Here is a 20,220-nt window from a genome sequence, read left to right as displayed (position 1 = left end):
CCAGAAAAACCCTACAGAACAGGCAAACAGTGAATGCTGCACCCGCCCCGATGCCGTCGGGCCGGGCCGGGCCGAGCTGAACCGAGCCAAGCCGAGCCGGGCCAAGCCGAACCTACTCGCCGTCCTCCAGGACGGGGCTGACGGCGAAGGCGCCGGGCTCGGGCTCGCACTCCAGCCCCCGCTTGGCGCTCTCGCTGCTGGACGGGCACCCCAGGCCGGAGTCCTGGCTGCTGGGCGGCGAGAAAACTGCGGGGGGAGAGAGAGAGAAAGAAAAAAAACACAACGCCTGAGCCCCCTCCCCGCGCCGGCCACGGGGCACGCAGCGGGGAGAAGACCTCGGGGCTGGGGGGACGCACAAATGCCCCCCTCCCTCCCGGGGGCACCAAGCTGCTGGCACAGCTAAGGCCCAGGCGCAGGCGGCCCGAGGCCAGGACTAAATATTAAAGAATTTAAAAATAATATAGTGCTAGAAATGGTTGCAACATTGCAATTTGCAGTAGATACAAAAAACCAAGTAAAAGGGTCTCTGACCTTCCTAACCTTAGATGAGTTGAGATCCACCCCCCAACACTCCCTTCCTGCCTACCGTGAATATAATTAAGGGGAAGCTGCAGTGGTAATTTCTCTCCTCATTAACTTCCTGATTGGTTTCAGGCTCAGGATTCCGGCGGGCGGCAGTTTGTCACCAATTCCAAATGGCCAATCGTTAATACTAATGTTTGTGTAACTAACTGCCAGCATCTGCCACGGCTTCTTGTACAACAATAATGGTGAAAGGGTAACATTAGTGCTTCCCGTGTTAATTCAGATTCTGTTCATCAATAGGAAAATCTATGATGTAATTAGCAAAATGCATTGGTAGTTGAGGCAGTCGGAGGGAACTAAATCACAGAGGGAGCTTCATGGGCCCCTGACACGTTAACCATCAATACTTATTATGTTCTGGATTTTACTGTTTAGCGGAGAATATTACCAGGCTGTGATCTTTTAAAAGAGAATATAGTTTACAACCACAGCTTGCTTTTTTAGAAGCAATGATGAATCTAGTACAACTGTGCTAGAACAGGAATAGAGGTAAGGCTTAAACTCTGTCCTCAGACTGCACTGCTGCGCCTAAGCTAGCAGCTCCTCCACCTCTGAGCGCTGGGTGCTTGCAGACTCCAGGGATTTCTAACACTGCTGAAGTCCAATTAAAGAGAAAAGGTCAAGTTTGACTCTCTCTCACAGCCTGGCAAATCCAGCAGGACTGAAGGAAGGTAAACAGCAGTAATCTGGATTTAATCCATTACTGGGAAGATGAGAAACCCTACCCTAAAACAATGCCAAACTTCCAGTTTCTCTAAAATCATGCATTTTTGCAGTAACTTCCCTTTGCAGCTTAGCCTCTTGATTTGTTCTTATTTTAAACATGATGCTGGTCATGAAGGCACAAAAAAGGCATTACAGGGTTGAGGTCTCATGTATCGTTTTCACTTACTTTGCCCACATGACTCTGCTGAGGTCAATTCCATAACCAGATAAAACAAACTTGATTTCATGCAAGTTTCTCCTTTGATGCATGTGAGGCACAAGTTAGACTGTAATACCACACTGCTGAAGGAGGGTCTACTCTTGTCTTTTATATCTGACATTAATATCTTTTCTCACTTGATGAATGGGATATTAAACCTACACTACATTTTCTCTTAGCTGAAAGATAAAGACAAGAATGAAGTACTTAAAATAAGAGTGAGCAATTAAAGTAGTCAAGGCAGCTTTCAACTATTTTTAGACATCCTGTGAATGCTCCCCAGGATCTGGGGCTGGAACATCATGGATCGCAACTGCGTTCCTCTGCTATGTGGCTGAACRCACTTAAGCAGCTGAAGAGGTCTACCAAACATCTCAAGGCCTGAGGAACCACCAGATTGCTGGAGGAAAGCACTAATTTGCACACATACAGGCTGGAACAGCACTTCAGTAGTTCGTAATCCCAACTGACTTTGTAGATCTTCACCTCTTTCAAGCACACCAATCCTGAAATCCAGAAGGTTACAGGACTGGTTGTTGCAGGATCAAAGGACTCCTGGAGAGACTGAGGGGACCAAGCTCTCTTGCACTGAGAGAGTATTAGGTCCCTGAGGTTGTGTTCCCTCTTCTGTGCACAAATGAGGTTGGTTGAGGAGTCCAAGAAGAAGAAATCACCATCTCCTGTCTGGATGAGGATGCACTCACGATTTCCAGCACACTTGTTCCAGAAAGTGTGTGTTCGTGTTTTCATCACAACCTTTAGGTCACTACCTAAAGGACAGGACTTGAATCCCAAGTGGCTGGCAAACATGCCAGTCAGGAAAAATGAATGGAGGAATGGAGGAGCATTTCTGTTCCTCTGGAAATCAAGTAAGTTCATCCTGATGAGACAGGCTCACAGCCCTAAAGTACTCGTTGGATGGTCCAGTCTGCAGCACATTCATACAACTAGAAGCACACACCTTCAGGTGAGTAACCTGTTGCAGTGGTTCGTGCTTTGATTGCTGTAAGATGACAGGACAGAGATGCCCCGTATCCAAGTCCACACTCAAATGCCAAAGGGAAAAATCAGCTAGCACAACATGCATCAATTGATGTCTTCACTGCTGTATGCCTGAGACTAGCTTTTCAAGGGTCATTGAGAGCCTTAGCTTTTACCAGTCAAAATACATCCTTTGGTTGGATCTGGCTGCATCTGGCATCAGGAAACATCTCTCTTCATAAGATACCTTGCATTTCAGGTAAACAGGCTGATGTGGCTTGAACAGGGCTGACTGGCTCAAGGGCTTGTCTCTCTGACTTTCAAACCTCATTCTGCTTTGATCCAGCAAAGCCCAACATGTTAAGATTTAGGTCATGTTGTAAGGAGTCTCTGTTCCCACACTCTGGGGCAGAGGTATGTAGGAAGCGATTGGGGTTGAAAGGGGATAATTCTTTGTTTACTCCTGAGTAGCCAAATGGGCAAGAGGATTATTTATTTGAAAGGATTTGTTAATATTTTTAGTGTGCATGTGTCTAGAGTGATGGAAAGGCCCATTTTTAAATACTGAGATCCATAAATCTCTGTGACAAACTCGGAGAAAGTTTTTTTTCCCTAAATGGAAAGAGACCAGCAAAAAAAAAAAAGAAAAAAGCTATAGCATGGATGTTAAAACCCAGTAAAACGCGATTTTGTTTTCATGGGCTATTTATCTGGCAATTCTATATTAACATATGGCAAACCTGGCAAAGTCAAACAGAGGTCAACACTTTTGTAGACAGATTCCCACATCTATTTCTCACCAGCTCAGGCAGTGGCTCCTAAGCTTTTTGGACCAGTGGAGCTGTGCCAAACTTCAGCACTTCTCCCAGGTCATCAGACATCTTTATCAAACTTCAAATGGAAAATATCATTACATGAAAATGGTTCCAGTCCTGAAGCGGTTGGTCTCACAAACCAACTCCGAGTTTGAAGCCCTGACCTAAATAACACAGGCTGTTCTCCCACTGACTTTCAAACTGATCATGGTTTCAAGAGTTCTGTGATTTGGGCTATATATACACCAGCTTCTGAATGTGCACAAGCGTATGCAGCCATAGCCACACAGATGTGAAAGCTAAGCCGGCACTACAGAGTTATTATCTCCAGCAGATGAGAGAGCTGCCTTGGACCCAAGCCTGCACTGCTTGCGGGGATGGCCTCCCACTGCCGGCAATGGGAGTCACTGAACTCAAGCAAGGAGTAGCAAGTACGTGCAATGCTGTTAATTACTTACTCAAGATACTTGGATTGGGACTTGTAGCTATAAAAAGGCAGCAAAAAGGAAATGAGCAATTCTGTTCCAGTGGTTTAATCACACAACAATAAAATGTAGATGTTCCAAGTTCAAAGAAACAAAACCCATGTTCTTTTTGATTTAAGTCTATGAGTTTCATCTGCTTGGGGTTTGCGGCTGATCCTCCCACTGTTGTTCACACAACCCTTATCTGTATAAATAACGGTATCAGAATTGGGTCTGTGACAGCTTTTAAATACCATTCCTTGATCTAATTACCTTTTACTCTTGGGAAAGCATCCGAATACTTTTGAGCCATCTAAACGTGAACATTTTTCAGCTAATATCACAAAATAAAAGTGAGAAGGGATTCCAACCATAAACACAAAACCTTACATCTTCTGACATTGGAAACTGCATTGACTTTTAACTTGAGTGATCCCTGGAACTCAATGGACTGAAAAGAGTAATACACTTTCAATGATGTGAGAAAGCAGAAGTATATTCATGCTTGAAAAGTAAATATTTTTGTGCGTTTACATTTAAAAAACTATTAAACTCTCAATGAGAAGCCATTTTTAGAGGTTTAAAGTTGAGAGGCACAATACATTTTTTAAAACTCTTTCACCTTCCAGCTCAGGAAAAAGGAAAATAAGTGTACCAGCCTTACATGCTACAGAAGCCCAAGCGCTTCTTCCCAGTGTGCATACAGAAATGCACAAGCACAGCCACGCAGTAAGAGAACGAAGAAAAAGGGGAACAGATTCAGACTGGTGCTGGCTGCCTGCGAGAACTGAAGCACAGGTAAGACATGTCTGGGTTTTCAGTATGAGGGTGGACAGGAACTGCTTTTCACGGTATGTTCTCCTCTGTAGCCAAAGCATTTTCCTTTTGTAAACACCGCTGGAAATGAATGTGGTCTGAGCAAGCAGTGAGTTCCCCTCCACGCTCCACAAACCCTACATGAAGTGTCTGGGAAAACAAACAGGTCTGGGAGACCAATAAAGACCAGGAGCAAGTCGTGCTACCTGTGCGAAGGGTGCAATAAAAGCAAACAACGCCTCCGCTTTCCTCACATCAGCAATTGAAGGACCGACACCAGTCTTCGTGCAAGTATCAGACATAGTCGGGTGACTGGCAGCCTTCCAAAGGAAGGTTGGCCCAGTGGCCTGGAGATACCATGGCTCAAACCCAGTTTAAAAATACATGCCCAGTTTCCACCAAAATCAGCGCAACTTTGTCACTCCATTGCCCAGACTGATCCTGGAGGGCTGAATCTACCACTTAGTAGTGCCTGCAAAACAGCCTGCCAAGCTATGGTGACCATCATAATACACATGAGAACCGTCTAACAAAGCTTTAGATTAAGAAAAAAGGTTACTGCTGCAAGACCAGGCACTCAGAACCAGAGAACCATCAGAATGAATGGCTGAGCAACTGAGGAAGGCAAAAAAATAATAATGAAAAAAAGAGAGAGGGGGAGAGGAAGAGAGGGAAAGCAGGGAAAAAGAACAATCTATTGTGGAGAAGGTATTACAGCAAAAATAAGAGCATCAGGCTCTATCTTGACTTTGTTGTAGATCATCTTAAGATGGGCAAGAAGCAATCCCAGTGCAAACACATATGCAAAGACCAAGCTAAGTTCTCATAAACAACCTTCACTCTGCTACCTTTCACCTGTGGAGTGCCTAACCCTGCAGCTGTACAACTCTTCTAGCACAGAGTTAAGTAATGAAAACTCAAAAAGATAATCTATCCCTACTGAATCTCCTGCATGGTCTGAACAAATCACCTGGAGAGATGGAGGACTGACTGTTTTACACCAGAACGAAGAAACCAATGTCGATCACAGGCTGTTCCTTCTGAATCAGCCACATAAGGGGATCAATCTCATACTCTAGTACTCGGGTTTGTGCAGGCCTAAAATACCAGCAGTCAGGAGCCCATGGCTCGTCAGGTTCCTGCAAGAAGGCCACAGAGGAGCTGCAAAACCATCAGAAAATTAGCACCAAACTTTCTCAGCTGTGTGTTCAAGGTTCCCTCTGAAAAGAAAGAATATTTTCTAAGGCTGCAGCAACTTGTGGTTTTGGTTGTCTCCTGAAGGAAGGGTTCTGAAAGAACATGTGCCCTCAATAAATCTTCAGTATCTTTCAGTTCTTCTGCACTACCCTCTGTGAACTAACCCAATAAACCACTGCAGTCCACTTCCTCATATCTCTCCTGCTCAGGATGCGGTAGTTAGGATGAAACAGTTCTTACTGATTTAGAATTATTTCTAACATCTGCACTTGCACAAATGTGCTAAGAAATGTTATGTATTAACTGTCTCCTTCTCCTCTCCTCCCTCATGCACCATCATAGATCCTGATCAGACAATGGTTCCCCTAGGGAGAAATCCTGGTTTCTGACTCCTGCAGCATATTACCACATCACAGCATGGGTGCAGACTTCTTAAAAGCAGCATTATGTACAGCACAGAGTTAAGATGAGACATTAGTCTAACAGGGAGGCTGATATCAAGCAGTAACAAGGGGCTAATCAAAACTCATTCATGGATTTGCCTTAAAAAAACAGACTCATTCCATAAACCATTCTATAAAGTCATTCCATACACTAATCGAAATGTATTCCCAGTTTTCAATTTGATCAGTATATTGCAGACTCTGTTCTGTGTTGACTGCAATGCTGAGAAACTTAAAAGAAAATGGGAGTGGTACTCCCTTGCTGCTTTGCATGTCATTAACACAAGGGCAAACAGTCCGACTCCAGAAATGTATGTCAGTGGATATTTTCCTGCTGACAAAAGGTGTCAGGAACAACAAGCAGAGCCGTTTTCCACACGGGAATAAGGACAAGCCTAAGGATCTGGAACCAAACTCCTGCCCAGTTTGTGCCTCTCAACACAGATATGCGATTTCACAACAGAAGCCTTTTCCACCTGTCAAATGTCTGCCCTTCTCACTAACATTTAAAGTAATTAGGATTATCGTGGATGCCCACGGTAGGGCAAGCTCATTGTGTATTTTCAAACAGCATTAATTCTTGGCATTAGCAACATGGGATAAAAGGTAAAGATCTGAATGGAGATCTTTATTCAGCATGCTTTATCATTCTTTTCCAGTTCATGCTTGTACTTTTAGTAACTAAGAAGGCTGGGCTATAACTGATGTAATTAGAAACCAAAAGCTGAAGAAAATATCCTCTTGTTGAACTCCCTCACCTCTGGCCTTAAATTCTCTTAAAATAATTTGTTAAACAATCAAAAAAGGCGTTCCATCTCTCATGTACCACCAATTAGACAGGAAGGATGCAAAGAAGACAGACGAGAAGTACAGGTATTGGGACTCCAGTTCAAAACCTAGTTCCAAACTATATCAACCCAGAAGACAGTGTCTTTAAATTACAAGGTGATCAGCCTAAATGCCTGCAGACACCGTCTGGAGCAAAACAGTATTGATAAAACAACAAACATTGCTACATTTTGTGACTAACTTAAAGTAATTAAGCCACTGCCTGGGGCTAAGAACGGCAAAGAGTGAACCATCTCACAAAAAATTTCTAGAAGACCAAACATGTTGAGGTAGGTGCTTTTGCTTTGAATGATCTAAAGACAAAGCCAGGTATCATGTGTGAAATTCAGCTGGCAAAATCTTGCTGCTGTCAAGCCCAAGATGGCAAAAGTGAATGGTTGCTCACCTCTTGTGCAACATATTCAACATGTTCTGTCGGAGCCAGGTCTCAGCAAGGTATATATCAGCTCAGTGCCACAGAAAGCTCCCAGATTTATACTGCCACCGCTTGAAATTCTGATCACTAGCTCTTTCCAGAAACAGAGATGGTTTTAATGGTTCCACAGAGCAATTTTCTATTTTGGAAGACATGAAGCAAAAAGTTCTCTGAGTAGAAATCTGGACATTTGAACATAAAGTAGACACTTGCCATTGTTGTTACCAGGTAAAATGTGTGCTTCTTTTGAATTTTTTGTGTTCCTCTCCGAGTGCAAGGATTCTGTACGACTAGACTAGAAGTATGATTATCTCAGCATCACAGAAAGAGAGACCATGCTCAGAGATCTAAGATATCTTTAACCTGGTATTATTATTAAAAAGAAAACGTACCTCCTTTCTCCTTTCCTACCATTCTCCCGTTGCTTATTTAAACTTCTGTGCTGTACTCCGCACATACTTGTGCAAGAACATAGTGAATTACATTGGTGAAGTGATTCTGCTGAAAAATACCCATCCCCTTTCGTTTCGTATTGCCACTACAGAGAAGATGCACAAGCCTCTCCTTAAGGCTGTGATTCTGTGTTATGACTGTCAGCTAATCTACTTTAGGAGACTCCTACTTCCCTCAGACATTCACAGCCCAACATGACAAGGCAAACACCCCATGGTTGGGTAAATTCAGTTGTCTGCATGGCTGTGCTGCAAACTAGAGGCCAAGAATAGACAACGCCTTTGAAAGGAGTTTCTCCTGAAAAACCGAATCATTTCAAAAATTCAGGACAGAGAACGGAAACATATGAGGAGGCATTAATTTCCAGGGAAGGCGGAGGAACAAGTGGCAGTGAGGGCTGGAGGGATTCGGAGGTCTGTCATCAAGTGTAGAGCAGCACAGAGTCTCCGTGAAATGCAGTGATTTGCTCTGATCTCCCAACAAGGCTCTGAAAAAGCTGGAACCTTTAATCTCTTCATTTCTGGAAGTCAGGTACTACTTCTCTATTTAACACAGAACACTAGAGACTGAGTTGCAATCAAAAAAGATGTCCCTCTTGTGTTTTTATTCAAAAGACAGGGCAGCTCTGAGAAAAGTGGACCCTGAATCCACTTTTTGCACTGTTTTTCTTACTCCTACAGTAATTAAAAACTATGTTCTAAAAATAAAATTAGAGCATACACTTACCCATCATTTCTCATAAGAAGTATCTAACTATCCTGCTAGCTGGCACTGCACGTGCCCAAACACCTGTTCTGGGCATTTTATCGCACCAGAGCCGGTTTTGCACACCACTGCCTTACTATGGGGCCAGAAGACTTGGGACTCCCTAGACGCTCACACTCCCAGGTGCTGCGACAAGGCTGGGAGTCAGAGTTTCCAGCTCCAAAGCACTCCTCCTGTGTGGAGTCCTAAGCAATGAAATGAACAGCATTTCTGAAAAGGATATTTTTTTGTGGAAAAAAAACCCAAGGCATTCCACAGATCCAGGTCAGAGAAAGGTCACACAGACATGTCAACCAGTGGTAATCTCCAGTGGGAAGGTAAAAAGTCTTCTGGGCAACGGGGGCAACTGTTCTGAGGAAAGGGCTTGCACACTACCCCTATCTGCAGCACAGCACAGGAGACGGCTCGTGGCTCTGCAGCAAAGACCACCTTCTCGTCCACTCCTGGGCATCACTACAACATGCTTGCTCTGGTTTTGCTTGGTGTGCTTACTTAAAACCTGCCTAAACCTTCTTACTAACTAGCTTGCGAAGCACGAAGTGTCCTGCCTAAAAAATACATCATAATTTACAACAGCTGTGGTAAAATAATGTTTTCTGAAAAGCAGCGGTAACTCTGAAGAAAACAGTGCCTTAAAGATTTTGGATGATGTTATCATGCAGTAGAATACATGGAAAGACAAGAAAAGACACAAGGTTTCTCCTATGTGTAGCCGCACTGAAGGAAGGGTCCTACAAGCTTTAATAATCACTTATACTTTTTCTGGTGTTCCACACAGAAATCCAAATAAAGCACTAGAGTAGTTGAGTATCTCCACCCTCCTGGGTCAGGAAGTCTGTTCATCTACACTGGCTTATCAAGAAAGAAGGAGGATATCACAGCTCATGCAACACCAGGACTAGCCATATAAATGTAAACTTTAATTCCAGTCACATCTCTTTACATTTTTATCGTTGCTTATGTCACTTTCAATCTATAAGCAAGGATGAAATCCATGACTGTTGTCATCAGTCATAATGCTCAAAGAGTAACCAAATAGTTAATAACGATGGCCTCAGCTCTTTCAGGTTTAATGACATTCTTAATTTAAGAAAATACTGGCTCAGTGCAAAAGTGCCATATTATACAGCTTAAAGATTTTTTTCGACATGATTTGCAAGCTTTTGGAAATCAAGAGGTTACTAGACAATCAGAGAAAATGCCAAGTCTAATGAAAGTGATCTGTTATGGTAGATACAATAGATTTTTCACTTGCAAAGAATAGATTTTTTTTTAAATGTTCTTATAATGTAAGTTTCTTTGCTGGCAAGGGACAGAACAAGGACCTGCAACTCACACCGTACTAGTGAAAGCAGCAAGAGGTTTGTCACTGACTTGAAAATAAGCAAGATTGTACTTGTACATGGTGTGATATCACCAATGTCTGTGCTCAAAAATGAACAAGACAGAAGAAGGAAGAAGCCTCATCATTTAGAGATTAAAATTTAAGTGAATTTACAGTTTAAAAAACACAGAAGACTTCAAAGTGACTTAACAATACCGTGGCATTACTGTTTTTTTAAATATTAACTTCAATTTGGAAGCAAGTCAAGCAGCTTTGCAGTAAAACGGTTCAATAAGTATTGATCAAATATGCAGCCAAAGACGGGTTTATGCATAAACAGAGTAAAAATGTTGCTACTTATTTTAAAGTGAGATTTATGCCCTCAGAAGTTTAGGAACCCCAGTGCAATAAGTCACTCTACTTGAGAAAATAGGGACAAAAACTGAACACAAGACATTTTTGAGGTAGTCAAATAAGTAAAATGAAGTTTCACACAACATTAGGCTTACGACAGACCCGCTGTGTTATATTTATTTCCGCTAACACAACAGCGGTATTAAATACATTCTGTGAAGCGCAGATGTGTAATGGAGGCTTCTCCCACTCGGGGTGACCTGGCAGCCTCCGGCTGACCACGTGTGTGACCACCGTTTGAAAGTCCACCCCGGTACGAAGCCCAGGTGAGCGTGCCAAGCTCAGCTCTGCCTTCCCTTACCCTGCGCTGCATGTCCCTACCTCCGCGTCCTGAYGATTCCCGGGGCTCTCCCGGAAATAAAGAAATGCACTGCCGGCATACGGCACGATGCGGATGGAGCGTGACTGTCACACCTGTCCACCGCCACCAGGTCAGGGCCTGTTTCCCAAAGCGCTGCAGGCACCTACACTGCTTTAAGGATCTTGACAGCGGCCTCGTTACGAAGTGCCGAACTCCCCCGAAATTACAGTTAACATTCTACAAGCTGTGGGGATTTAAGGCCTAAAAATCATAGTCCTTTTAGATCCCTAAAAGGCTACCAGGTCATTTAAGTGCGTTTGTGACAGCTTTCCATAGTAAGGTTACTAGAATTGGCCCAAACATATCTACCCATTTTTCAGCACAGATTTCTACTTGCCAAAACCTGAAGTCAGAATGTGTGGATCCCTCTGATAGCAGATGAACATTAAGGCACATTAAGTGGCAGAAAGGTTAAAAGAAACCCCAACAAAACAAAAAAAAATCCCACAATATTTTATCACTGCTACCTGTTGCACAGAAAACTAAGTCAGGTTCCTCGGGTCAAGTGAGTCAACTGATGGACGTGTCAGAGGTTGCTTGCTTTCAAGAGCACCACCCCAGCACTACGCCTCTTTTAATTTCAACAGCATGGAAAATTTAAGTGAATTTAAGTGAATAGTCAATACAGAACTGGTTCTACGCCACAAGGGCAAGGCCAGCCGCAGAGGGGGGGCTGCAGAGGAGGAGGGAAGGGAAGAAAGAGTAAAGCGCAACCCATCCTCTGCTGCATTGCATAGCCTCACTGCCTTCCACCGCAGACAGAGTGGTCAAGCAGGGAGACTGCAGGGGCTACAGGGGGTTTGCACCACTCAGAATAACTGAAGATCTGCTACTGTTTGGGGTCAAGACAGGCTTTTTCTCTCCCTTGGGAGCACGGGGAAGACAAGACAATATCTGTCTCCTTCCACCACGTGTAGCTGATACAACAGTTGAGTAACACAGAAGTGGATGAAAACAGCTGATGTCTCCCCAGTATGGCCAACTCTTATCCAAGACTCTCCTTCAGCAGCGACATCCTCTGCTTCAGATGGATCTGTGCACCCAGACAACAGGCCCCTTGCAGAGGGAAACAACTTTCCACAGGTGCAATGAGGTATTTCAATTCAGTCAGCAGATGCTGCAGCAGATATCAAGTAGTGAAAGCGGAGGGATGTAGTCTGGGCTGCTGAAGAAGGCCAAATTTTCCAGGCACCTGAAAATGCAGGCAAATGCGTACCTGCATCTCTGCATGTCTAAGTATCTCATGAAAACCTGATCCAAGCTGCAGAGTTAGACATCAGCCTTACAGTACAGGACAGACATCAGCCTTAGGATTGAGGAGGGCTAATTACTTTCAAACTAGGGACCAAATTCCTCTCTCTTCCTTCCTTTTAACTACCATTTAGACTGCTTCAGCTTCATTGCGTTAGTTCTTGCAAAAGTACCCACAGTAAGGGGGATACAGAAGATTCCTCTTGGTAAGTCAGTGCTGTTTCATGCAGCTGCTGAATTTATTTGCATGAACCCAACTGCAGCATTTATGCCTCGACTCAATCCAACCCAAATTAAAGTCACTGGAGACACCTCAGGGACTCAGCCGAGAGGTGGGGCAAGCAACATATGATGCATTTGGTAGAGATAATTTTATGAACTAGAAGTTTATATTCATCCAAGAGAGGAGACAACAACGACTGAGATTAATAAGGTCTTGATTTAGAGCATTTAGGAGGTTTGAAACTATATTTAAGGGGACCCAGCGATCTCAAGTCTGTCTCAAACTGAAACTTACCAAAATGTGTTTCATAGAGCCAAAAGCCAATACAAAAATCTGTTAAAAAAATGTAGTGTACACAATTGTTTCAGGGTGGGAAAATACAACATTCCTTGCAGTGTCTGCAACTGCTCTGAAACACAGCTTGAAAGAGAAAATGATTTATAAGCAAACAGGAGAGTTCATTGATTTTTCTTTTCCTTTCACGTCCAGAAAGGAAACAAAACTGGTGACAAACTGGACTGAAAACATTCTTTTACTTTCAGCAGTCTAAGACACGATTAGTGCCATGCTTGGGGTAAATAAACATGTTACCCACAGCATTTGGGGTAGAATTCAGATCTCATGCAAACCTTCTACTTGTGAAGCTTAAGTGATTTTACAGACACTGTGAGACAAACATCAGACATACAGCTTTAAAGCTGATATCGTACAATTATGGAAGAGCAGGAAATAAATTCAGAGATGTTAAATGCCTATTTCTAAAAAGAAAGAAAGCCACTTTTTTTCTTTTTTTAAATGACCTACAGGGAGTCCTATGTGGTCATCCTGGCTTCTATCCTTTCTGGATAGCGTTTTGAAATGAACCCTAGCAAATGAATTGCTCAATTTAGAGGGTTCTTCAAAACCAATCTCCAAACCTTTCCAGATTTTTGCTTTAAGATTTCAAAAAGAAGTGCCCCTCCGCTGCCCTCAGCAAATCCCTTTCAACCATCCTTCCAAGCGAGCAGCAAGACGCCCACCTGTGCTCAGGCGCCTTCTGCTTTTCTCTCACCTCGTCCAGTCCGTAGGCGCAAAGGGGGCCAGACCTTTCGGAGGTGATGGGGGGATGGCGCAGAGGGATGTCAGGGCGCTGCCGGCACCTGCCCCGTCCCCGTGCCCCCGTCCCCGCGCCACCAGGCGACGGGAGCACGCTGCGAGCGGGAGCGACACCAGGCACAACGCAGCACCGCTGCACGCAGGCGAATCCATGGGCGACTGGGGCACGCCGGGCCACTATCCTGACAGAAATTACCAAGCCATTTCAAGTTTTCTCCTTAAAACACCAACTGCAATAAAAAGGTAATGAAAATGCTGACGCCCTCCTAATTACAGAGGGGACAGCGGAGTCCGAGCATGAATATGCGTTTGTACCATGATCTTATCTACAAGTGAGAAAGCAGCAAGTAAAATGCTCAAACAAACCCATCTGTAACATGCTCATCAAGTCCCCTGGCTTTGCAAAAGCCTAGCAAGAGAGTTTTACAAGCCTCGTGGATTTCCATTTTTAAAGTGAAAAATATCTTTGTCTAAATAGTTTCTTGTGCGTTCTCAGTACGGCAGACAAACAAAATGTCACTTACAAGTGAAAAGCAGCTGCTACATTTGCACRTCTGATCTACTTCAACAGGTTTGGAAGAAAAAGAAATATAATTTATTATAGCCCATTTAGCTCTGCAACAATTGCCCTTCAAAAGCCGAAAGAGAATAATGTAATTGAACGTACATGCCTTCTTTGCTGCAGAAACCTCAAACAGCCCTGGGCAAGAGCTAATACAGATGTAGTACAAGGCATTAAAAGAGTGCTGGGTGCTGTAGCTAGCAATTATCCTGGTATTTAACCAAATCTATCGCTCATCAGGAAAGCGTTTAGTGCAGTAGTCAGAGCGAGACAGGCTGACATGGAGCACAGCTACTTAACTGTCCCCTCTAGCGATTACACTTTCTCAGCCTGAGAATCATGTCAAATTAAACAACTACACATTGACTTTTCACTTCTATAAACATTAAGGTGTGATTGACAACTCCTGGATGCTATAAGCCAGTCATTATAATCAGACAACATACTGCTAGCTTATTTGTGGTGTGTTTTTTTTCCCCATTCCGAGCAGTTTCCTCCTGGATTGCTTTTACAGTGCTCTACAGACACGTTCGCTTTGCTTCCCTGCAGGGTAATTGTAAGGAAATGCCACCCCCTTCATGAGACCTTTGTACGTATGTGGGAAAGCAACATAAAATCAAGTGACATAACCTGAGATACAACTTTTTTTTTTTTTTTTTTGGTCCAGGCCAATGCTTATCCATTTAAAACAAATTCGGAGATGTCTGGACAGCAGCAATAGATGCTAGGACTGCACAAAACAGCTCAGGCATACACGTTAACATTTCACCTTTCTGGAGTAATTTTCCAAACTTCTGCCCTAAGTGCTGGGAGTCTCTTTAAATCCATCTATGGTAGACACCAAATGAGGAATGAGCCAGCTGCAAGAATGGGAAATTAAACGACACGCTGCACAATAGTTTTCTGAATACATATTAATAAAGAGCTCGGCTTCCCTAAGGCTATTACAGCACTGCTTTGTCAAGCCACTGCTTGCTATATATATCTGGAGACTGCAGGTTAGCAAAGTTACTAGAACCCGCACAGGTACATAAAGCAGCCAAGGCTGTAAAGAAATACGTTCCTTTGATTTTATATGCAACATTCTGGTACCTGAAACCACTACGTCGTGACAGCTTCACTCTCCACCCCTCTAATTCCTGCCACAATAGTAACATAAAAGATGTCCAAACTCTCCCCTCTCGAAATAAAAGGGGAAAGTAAAAAATCTTCATATACAATGCAAAACACTTTTTACACTCTCTCCCCCACCTCCCATCCCCAAGAAACCTCACTGGATCCTTTAAAGCCTTTAAGTTCCCTGGTGAAGAAGCAGGTGAGATTAACACTATATCATTGAACTAATTATGAATATGAACAAGTCTCGAATGCCGCTGGTATGCCACCTGGGTGTCTAGGTATTTTTGTCATTACTGTATCTGAAGCTTTAGCCTCACACTGCCTGCAGCAGACTGAAAGGTAAACTTTATAGTTTTTAAAAAAACATAATAAATCAACTTAATAAAATTAATAACAATAAACATGCATTTGCATAAACTGTTTTGAGCTAAGAAAGTAGGACTTCATTGCAAAATTAGCACTCAAAGCAAAAACAGCTACAGAAGCTGAAAAAAGCTGAGGACACATGAAGTATTGTTATTTTTTCTCTCATTTTACAACAGTCCAACTGCTTTTTCCACCTCCTTACTGCATTTAACACTCAAGCGCAGAGCTCATAAATCTAAAATTAAATATAATAGCATTTCAAACACTACACCTCTCCCTCTGGTTGAAAACCGAAGCAGCCACAGTCTTGCGAAACCAAAAGACTTTAATGAAACAGTCCAGACATGCAGCCGTGTTTCAAACACAGAAGGCAAAATAGTTACAGCACTAAAGACACTGTAATATAGCTTAATTTCTCGCTTTTGTAGCACGACACAAATAACTTTATCATGAGAAGCGCTTAAAAACTTCTCCGGGTTATCTCCAATCTTTTCTTCCACTTCTTTCAATCAGCCATCAAAGCACTAACTTCAAGGAAAGCAAGTTACTGTCCTTGTTGGCAGGCTGACCAGCACCACGTGCTTTCCAGTGCATGTGGCTATTACCCCAGAGACACTTGTCAGGCTACCAGGTCCCCAAGACACCAGATCTATCACCATATAAAGACCTGCCAATTTACTCAGACATAAAACAGCTTGCTTATATTTTGCATCAATTTCTTACTTATACACTTGGATAAAAACACCTACCATTTTTTCTTATTCTCCACAATCTTGCATCAACACTGCGCTTGAAGGGACTAAATAAGCAGGGAGAACTTCTGCCCTTCTACCACACAGCCAAACATACCACTAACTTTTGCGCTTTCCRTATTTTAAAGTTTCTGGGTAAGTTCGCCCCGAAACCACCTGCTCGAAGTTGTATCTTTCAAGCTCTGGGAGACGTTCACCCAAAAAAGCTGCAGCGGGGCCTCGGCTGCGTTTTGGTGGTTATCCGTCGGCGGCACCGTTTGTCCACCTGGGAAGCAAACCCCTCCGGCCGACCTCTCGTCCCAGCTCTCTGCCTCGCCAGCGCGGTTCGCCGTACCGGGGCACCTGAGCACAGCTCGACAGCTGCCCTTTCTCCCAAAGGCGGCACGGCACGCCAGCGGTGAGCCGCAGGCTCGGCGGGTCCGCTGCCTTGCCTTCTGATAAACTCAGTGCTGGCGCCTGTCCTCACAACCCTACAAAAACAATTAGCCCAAATCTAAAAAAAAGAAGAAAAAAAAAAAGAGCAAAATTCCCACTTTGTACTTTTAGCCAGCCATCAAAAACCCGGGATACACCAAGTACTGTATTTTCAACTGCGTTTTTTGAAACTAAAAGGCTGCTTTAAAGGAAAGCTACAACTGAAGTGCAGTGATTCTACACAATACTGAAACACTTTTAAGAAACATCATAAAAATAAGACAGGGCACTGTCAGAGAAATCCATATATGTACATATGCAGTGTTTGTATATAGAATGTGTGTGTAGCATGTGTATCTATATATGCATGTATATATATATATATATATCGATATATGAACCCACACACAAGTACAGGTATGTGTAGATTATATATATTATATATATAAAGCTAACTTTCAGTCCTCAGAAAACAAAAGCTATCCCCATATAACAGCCAAATTCCTACATAACTCAATTTCGACATCTCATCTGGTGTGAACTGCACTCATTCCTAGTGTAAACCCCAGCGCGCTCTGCAATGATATACTGTAATGTCACATCGCAATCTGGATTTACTATAAAGGGCTGCTGACGAGTTTCAGAGCAGTAAACATTGCTGCGAGGTGTATTTCACACTGAGCTGGTTTTTATGAAGAACACTTCACCGCCCAGCCACGGCACCCAGATGATGAATGGTGAAAGATGCATGACAAGCTTCATCATTGTTTGTAAATCTTAACTGTTCCTGCTCACTAACTCTGCAGGCAATTTTCAAAGACAGCGGCCGACAGAAGGACAGCACAGCTTTCCTGAAGGTTATTCAACTTGTACTTGGCCTAAGCTATGCCTGCGAGGAGCACTGAAAATAAACTCTTCGGTTACACTGGAGCTTGGAATTAAAAACAACTGACGGGCAGGCACGCCAACGGTCGCTAAATTAAGAAAGCCCATTAACCAGCTTTGGTACCCGTCCTGCACCCTGCCCCGCAGAGTTACATACATCATGTGCAGGCAACATAGCCTGCTATTACTTACACATGCAATATAAATATGCATATTTATAAAATRGGCAGAATGAATGATGGGCCATCTGCTTGCACACCGTGGTTCCCCTGTATCTCGTGCAGCTACGTACCACACGCAACCATCCTCCAGGTCTTTGACCACTGCTGGTAAAAAAGCTCCTTCCATCTTCTTCCACCCAAACTTCACCCTCGTGGCCGGGTGCAAGGCACAGAGCAAGGAGACTACTCAAGGCACGCAGGCATGGCCATGGGGAGAAATTTCGCCCTTCTCTGTTTTCCCTGCGATCATCCCTGCGAGGGAGCAGCACTAGGGTCTGCAACAACCTCTTGCAAAGAGCGACAACTCAGCTCAGAGCCTCCCTGCTGAAGCCGCTCTGCACCGCCTGCAAGGCCTCGCTAGCACTGCTTTGCTAGAGATCAGTGGCAAACACCTTTTTTTTGGCTACTAATTCTCCTCACGGCCTGCAAAGGGTCGCTGCTGGGATGGCTTTCTATAAGCCGCAGAGGCGGCGAAAGAAATAACTTAGCTGGAGACTCTCATCTGACTTGAGAAGCTGGCATAAATTGTGAGATAGCCTGTGCAGACCTTCGCTCACAGGAAAGATTGCAGCTGCATACAGAGGGAACTCACTCTTCTCTTAACCGGTCAAAATGTGAGGATGCAACCGCACACTGAAGCAAAGCAAACCAGTGACGAGGTTTCACTGTTTGCCAAAAGTACAGATCCTGCTGCGGTAAGCACACGGTTATTACTACTGTCCTCACAAAACGTCTTTGTTTGTTTTACCACTTTAAGGTAAAGTTTGTTTCACCAATTCATGCTTTCCATAAATTTCTGCTTGCAGTGGGAAAAGTTCCGTATCCAAAGCTAACGAAATCAGAGCATCAAATCCATACCTAGTAAAAGAAAGGCAGCTTAACTGATTGGGTGGATTTTTATAAACAAGTACCCAACATCCTTTAAAACGGGAGGAAAAGAACCATACCCTCACCAGGTGTAGTGACATCCTCTGTCCCTCAGCAAGACTAGCTCAAACAGGTGGAAACTCAGTTCAGGGCTGCAACCAATATAAATCGCTCTCCGCAACACAACCCGCTCAGCGAGGATAGGCAAGAGGGGACGGCAAGTTTCACCATGAAAACCAGCTGTTTGCAAACCGGGGTTCATGGACCACCAGGGTTTTACGAAAGAAAACTGAGGAAGGTAGAGATTTTGGCAGTATGTTTAAATTTATTGTCTCAGATCAGCACCTGCTGCGGATCAATAAATCAAAAAAGACAAAAACAAGCGGGCCCAGTGTATCATTGATTTGATTTTCCTCGGAACAGAAGAATTTTCCAGTTGAGTCCTTGTTCTCTTAACCAAGTGCCTATGAAATTTACGAATGTCTAGGCTCGAATTTAAAAAAGCCTACAACCTACCCTTGATTCACCCAAAACACTCCAGCACAGGTGAGTACATTCCCTGATAAAAACCCTCCTTCCCATGCTCAACAAGTGGCTGGGCTGATCCCATTCTGGGTGGACATGCTTTTGCTGGTGAGGGTGGATGGAGTCCAACCTGCACTGCCCAGACTTCAAGCTGCCTGCTCCTGCCCACCAGGCACTATGGCTGTGATCAACTAAATTACACATAATTTTCATGACAGCTTACTATTCCTCCGAGAGGATGCTAAGGCCTCAATCCAAAAATATCTGTAACTCTGCAAAAAGGGACCGGGGGAAAAAACAACAAAAAATTCAGTCTGCCCAGCTGCTCCTGCCACAGGACCAGCACTGTCCCCACAGCAAAAAGCAGGGTTTCATCGGCCACCCTGGCATAAATCAGCAAAACTCATGAATCAAACTCATAATTGTGCAATTGTGCAATGACAAGTTGCTTTGCTGCACATACTGTTTTATTTCTGTGTGGTTTGGAGTGAGCATAACATAAAGGTGGCACTTAGAAAAGAAATTACTAAAATGATCCTTTTAATCCAGAATAACTGAAGTAGAATGAGATTTAAGCAAATGTTTCAAATTCATGTCTTTTCAAGAATTCCCTTCTCTATCAGTCAGGCCTCGTGAATTTATTTTAATATTGGCCAAATCTTCACCAGTCCAACCTCATTCAGAACACAGACCATTTACAAAAAGGCTTAAACACAGAAAAATGTCTTGTGAGAACTTACTGATTCTGCCTCATATTCTCAAATGTATCTTGGTAGCTGCTGTTACAGCTAATGAAACAATGAACTATAAATAAGAACATCACAAATGAGGGTTGGCAAATTGCTTGATTTCAAAAAAATGTTCCCAAGCCTAGACAGCTAAGCTCAAAATTCAACTTTTTAGTCAAACTGAAAATGACATATTAAAAGTGATCTGCCAAAAGAAGGTCTGCTAAAACACTGCAAGCTATCCAAAATCTGCTCTGATGAAAGAAAGAATAGTATGTTTTCTGACTTCTACAGAAGTTTGCTCAGTCTCAGACTACACATGAACAGCAAATCTACTTCCTGGACAACACCTGCAATCCAGGTCATCTGAACGCAGATCAAAGTTTCTGAATGTACCACCTTTAT

The 20,220-nt window shown here is 43.4% G+C and overlaps 1 protein-coding gene across 1 annotated transcript in view; it reads right to left on the bottom strand.

Moving 5' to 3' along the window:
- Window positions 1–112: 112 nt before the first annotated feature.
- DMRT1 (doublesex and mab-3 related transcription factor 1) overlaps window positions 113–20,220 on the bottom strand; it is a 56,899-nt gene continuing 36,791 nt past the window's right edge. Inside the window, exon 5 of the mRNA XM_026060017.1 lies at window positions 113–246. Within this exon, the coding sequence (XP_025915802.1) occupies window positions 113–246 (134 nt within the window). The remainder of the gene's footprint in view (window positions 247–20,220) is intronic.

This window comes from Apteryx rowi, unplaced genomic scaffold (genome assembly GCF_003343035.1).
Source record: "Apteryx rowi isolate R43461 unplaced genomic scaffold, aptRow1 scaffold_163, whole genome shotgun sequence".
Lineage (NCBI taxonomy): Eukaryota > Metazoa > Chordata > Aves > Apterygiformes > Apterygidae > Apteryx > Apteryx rowi.
This window is presented reverse-complemented; position numbering and strand designations above follow the sequence as displayed.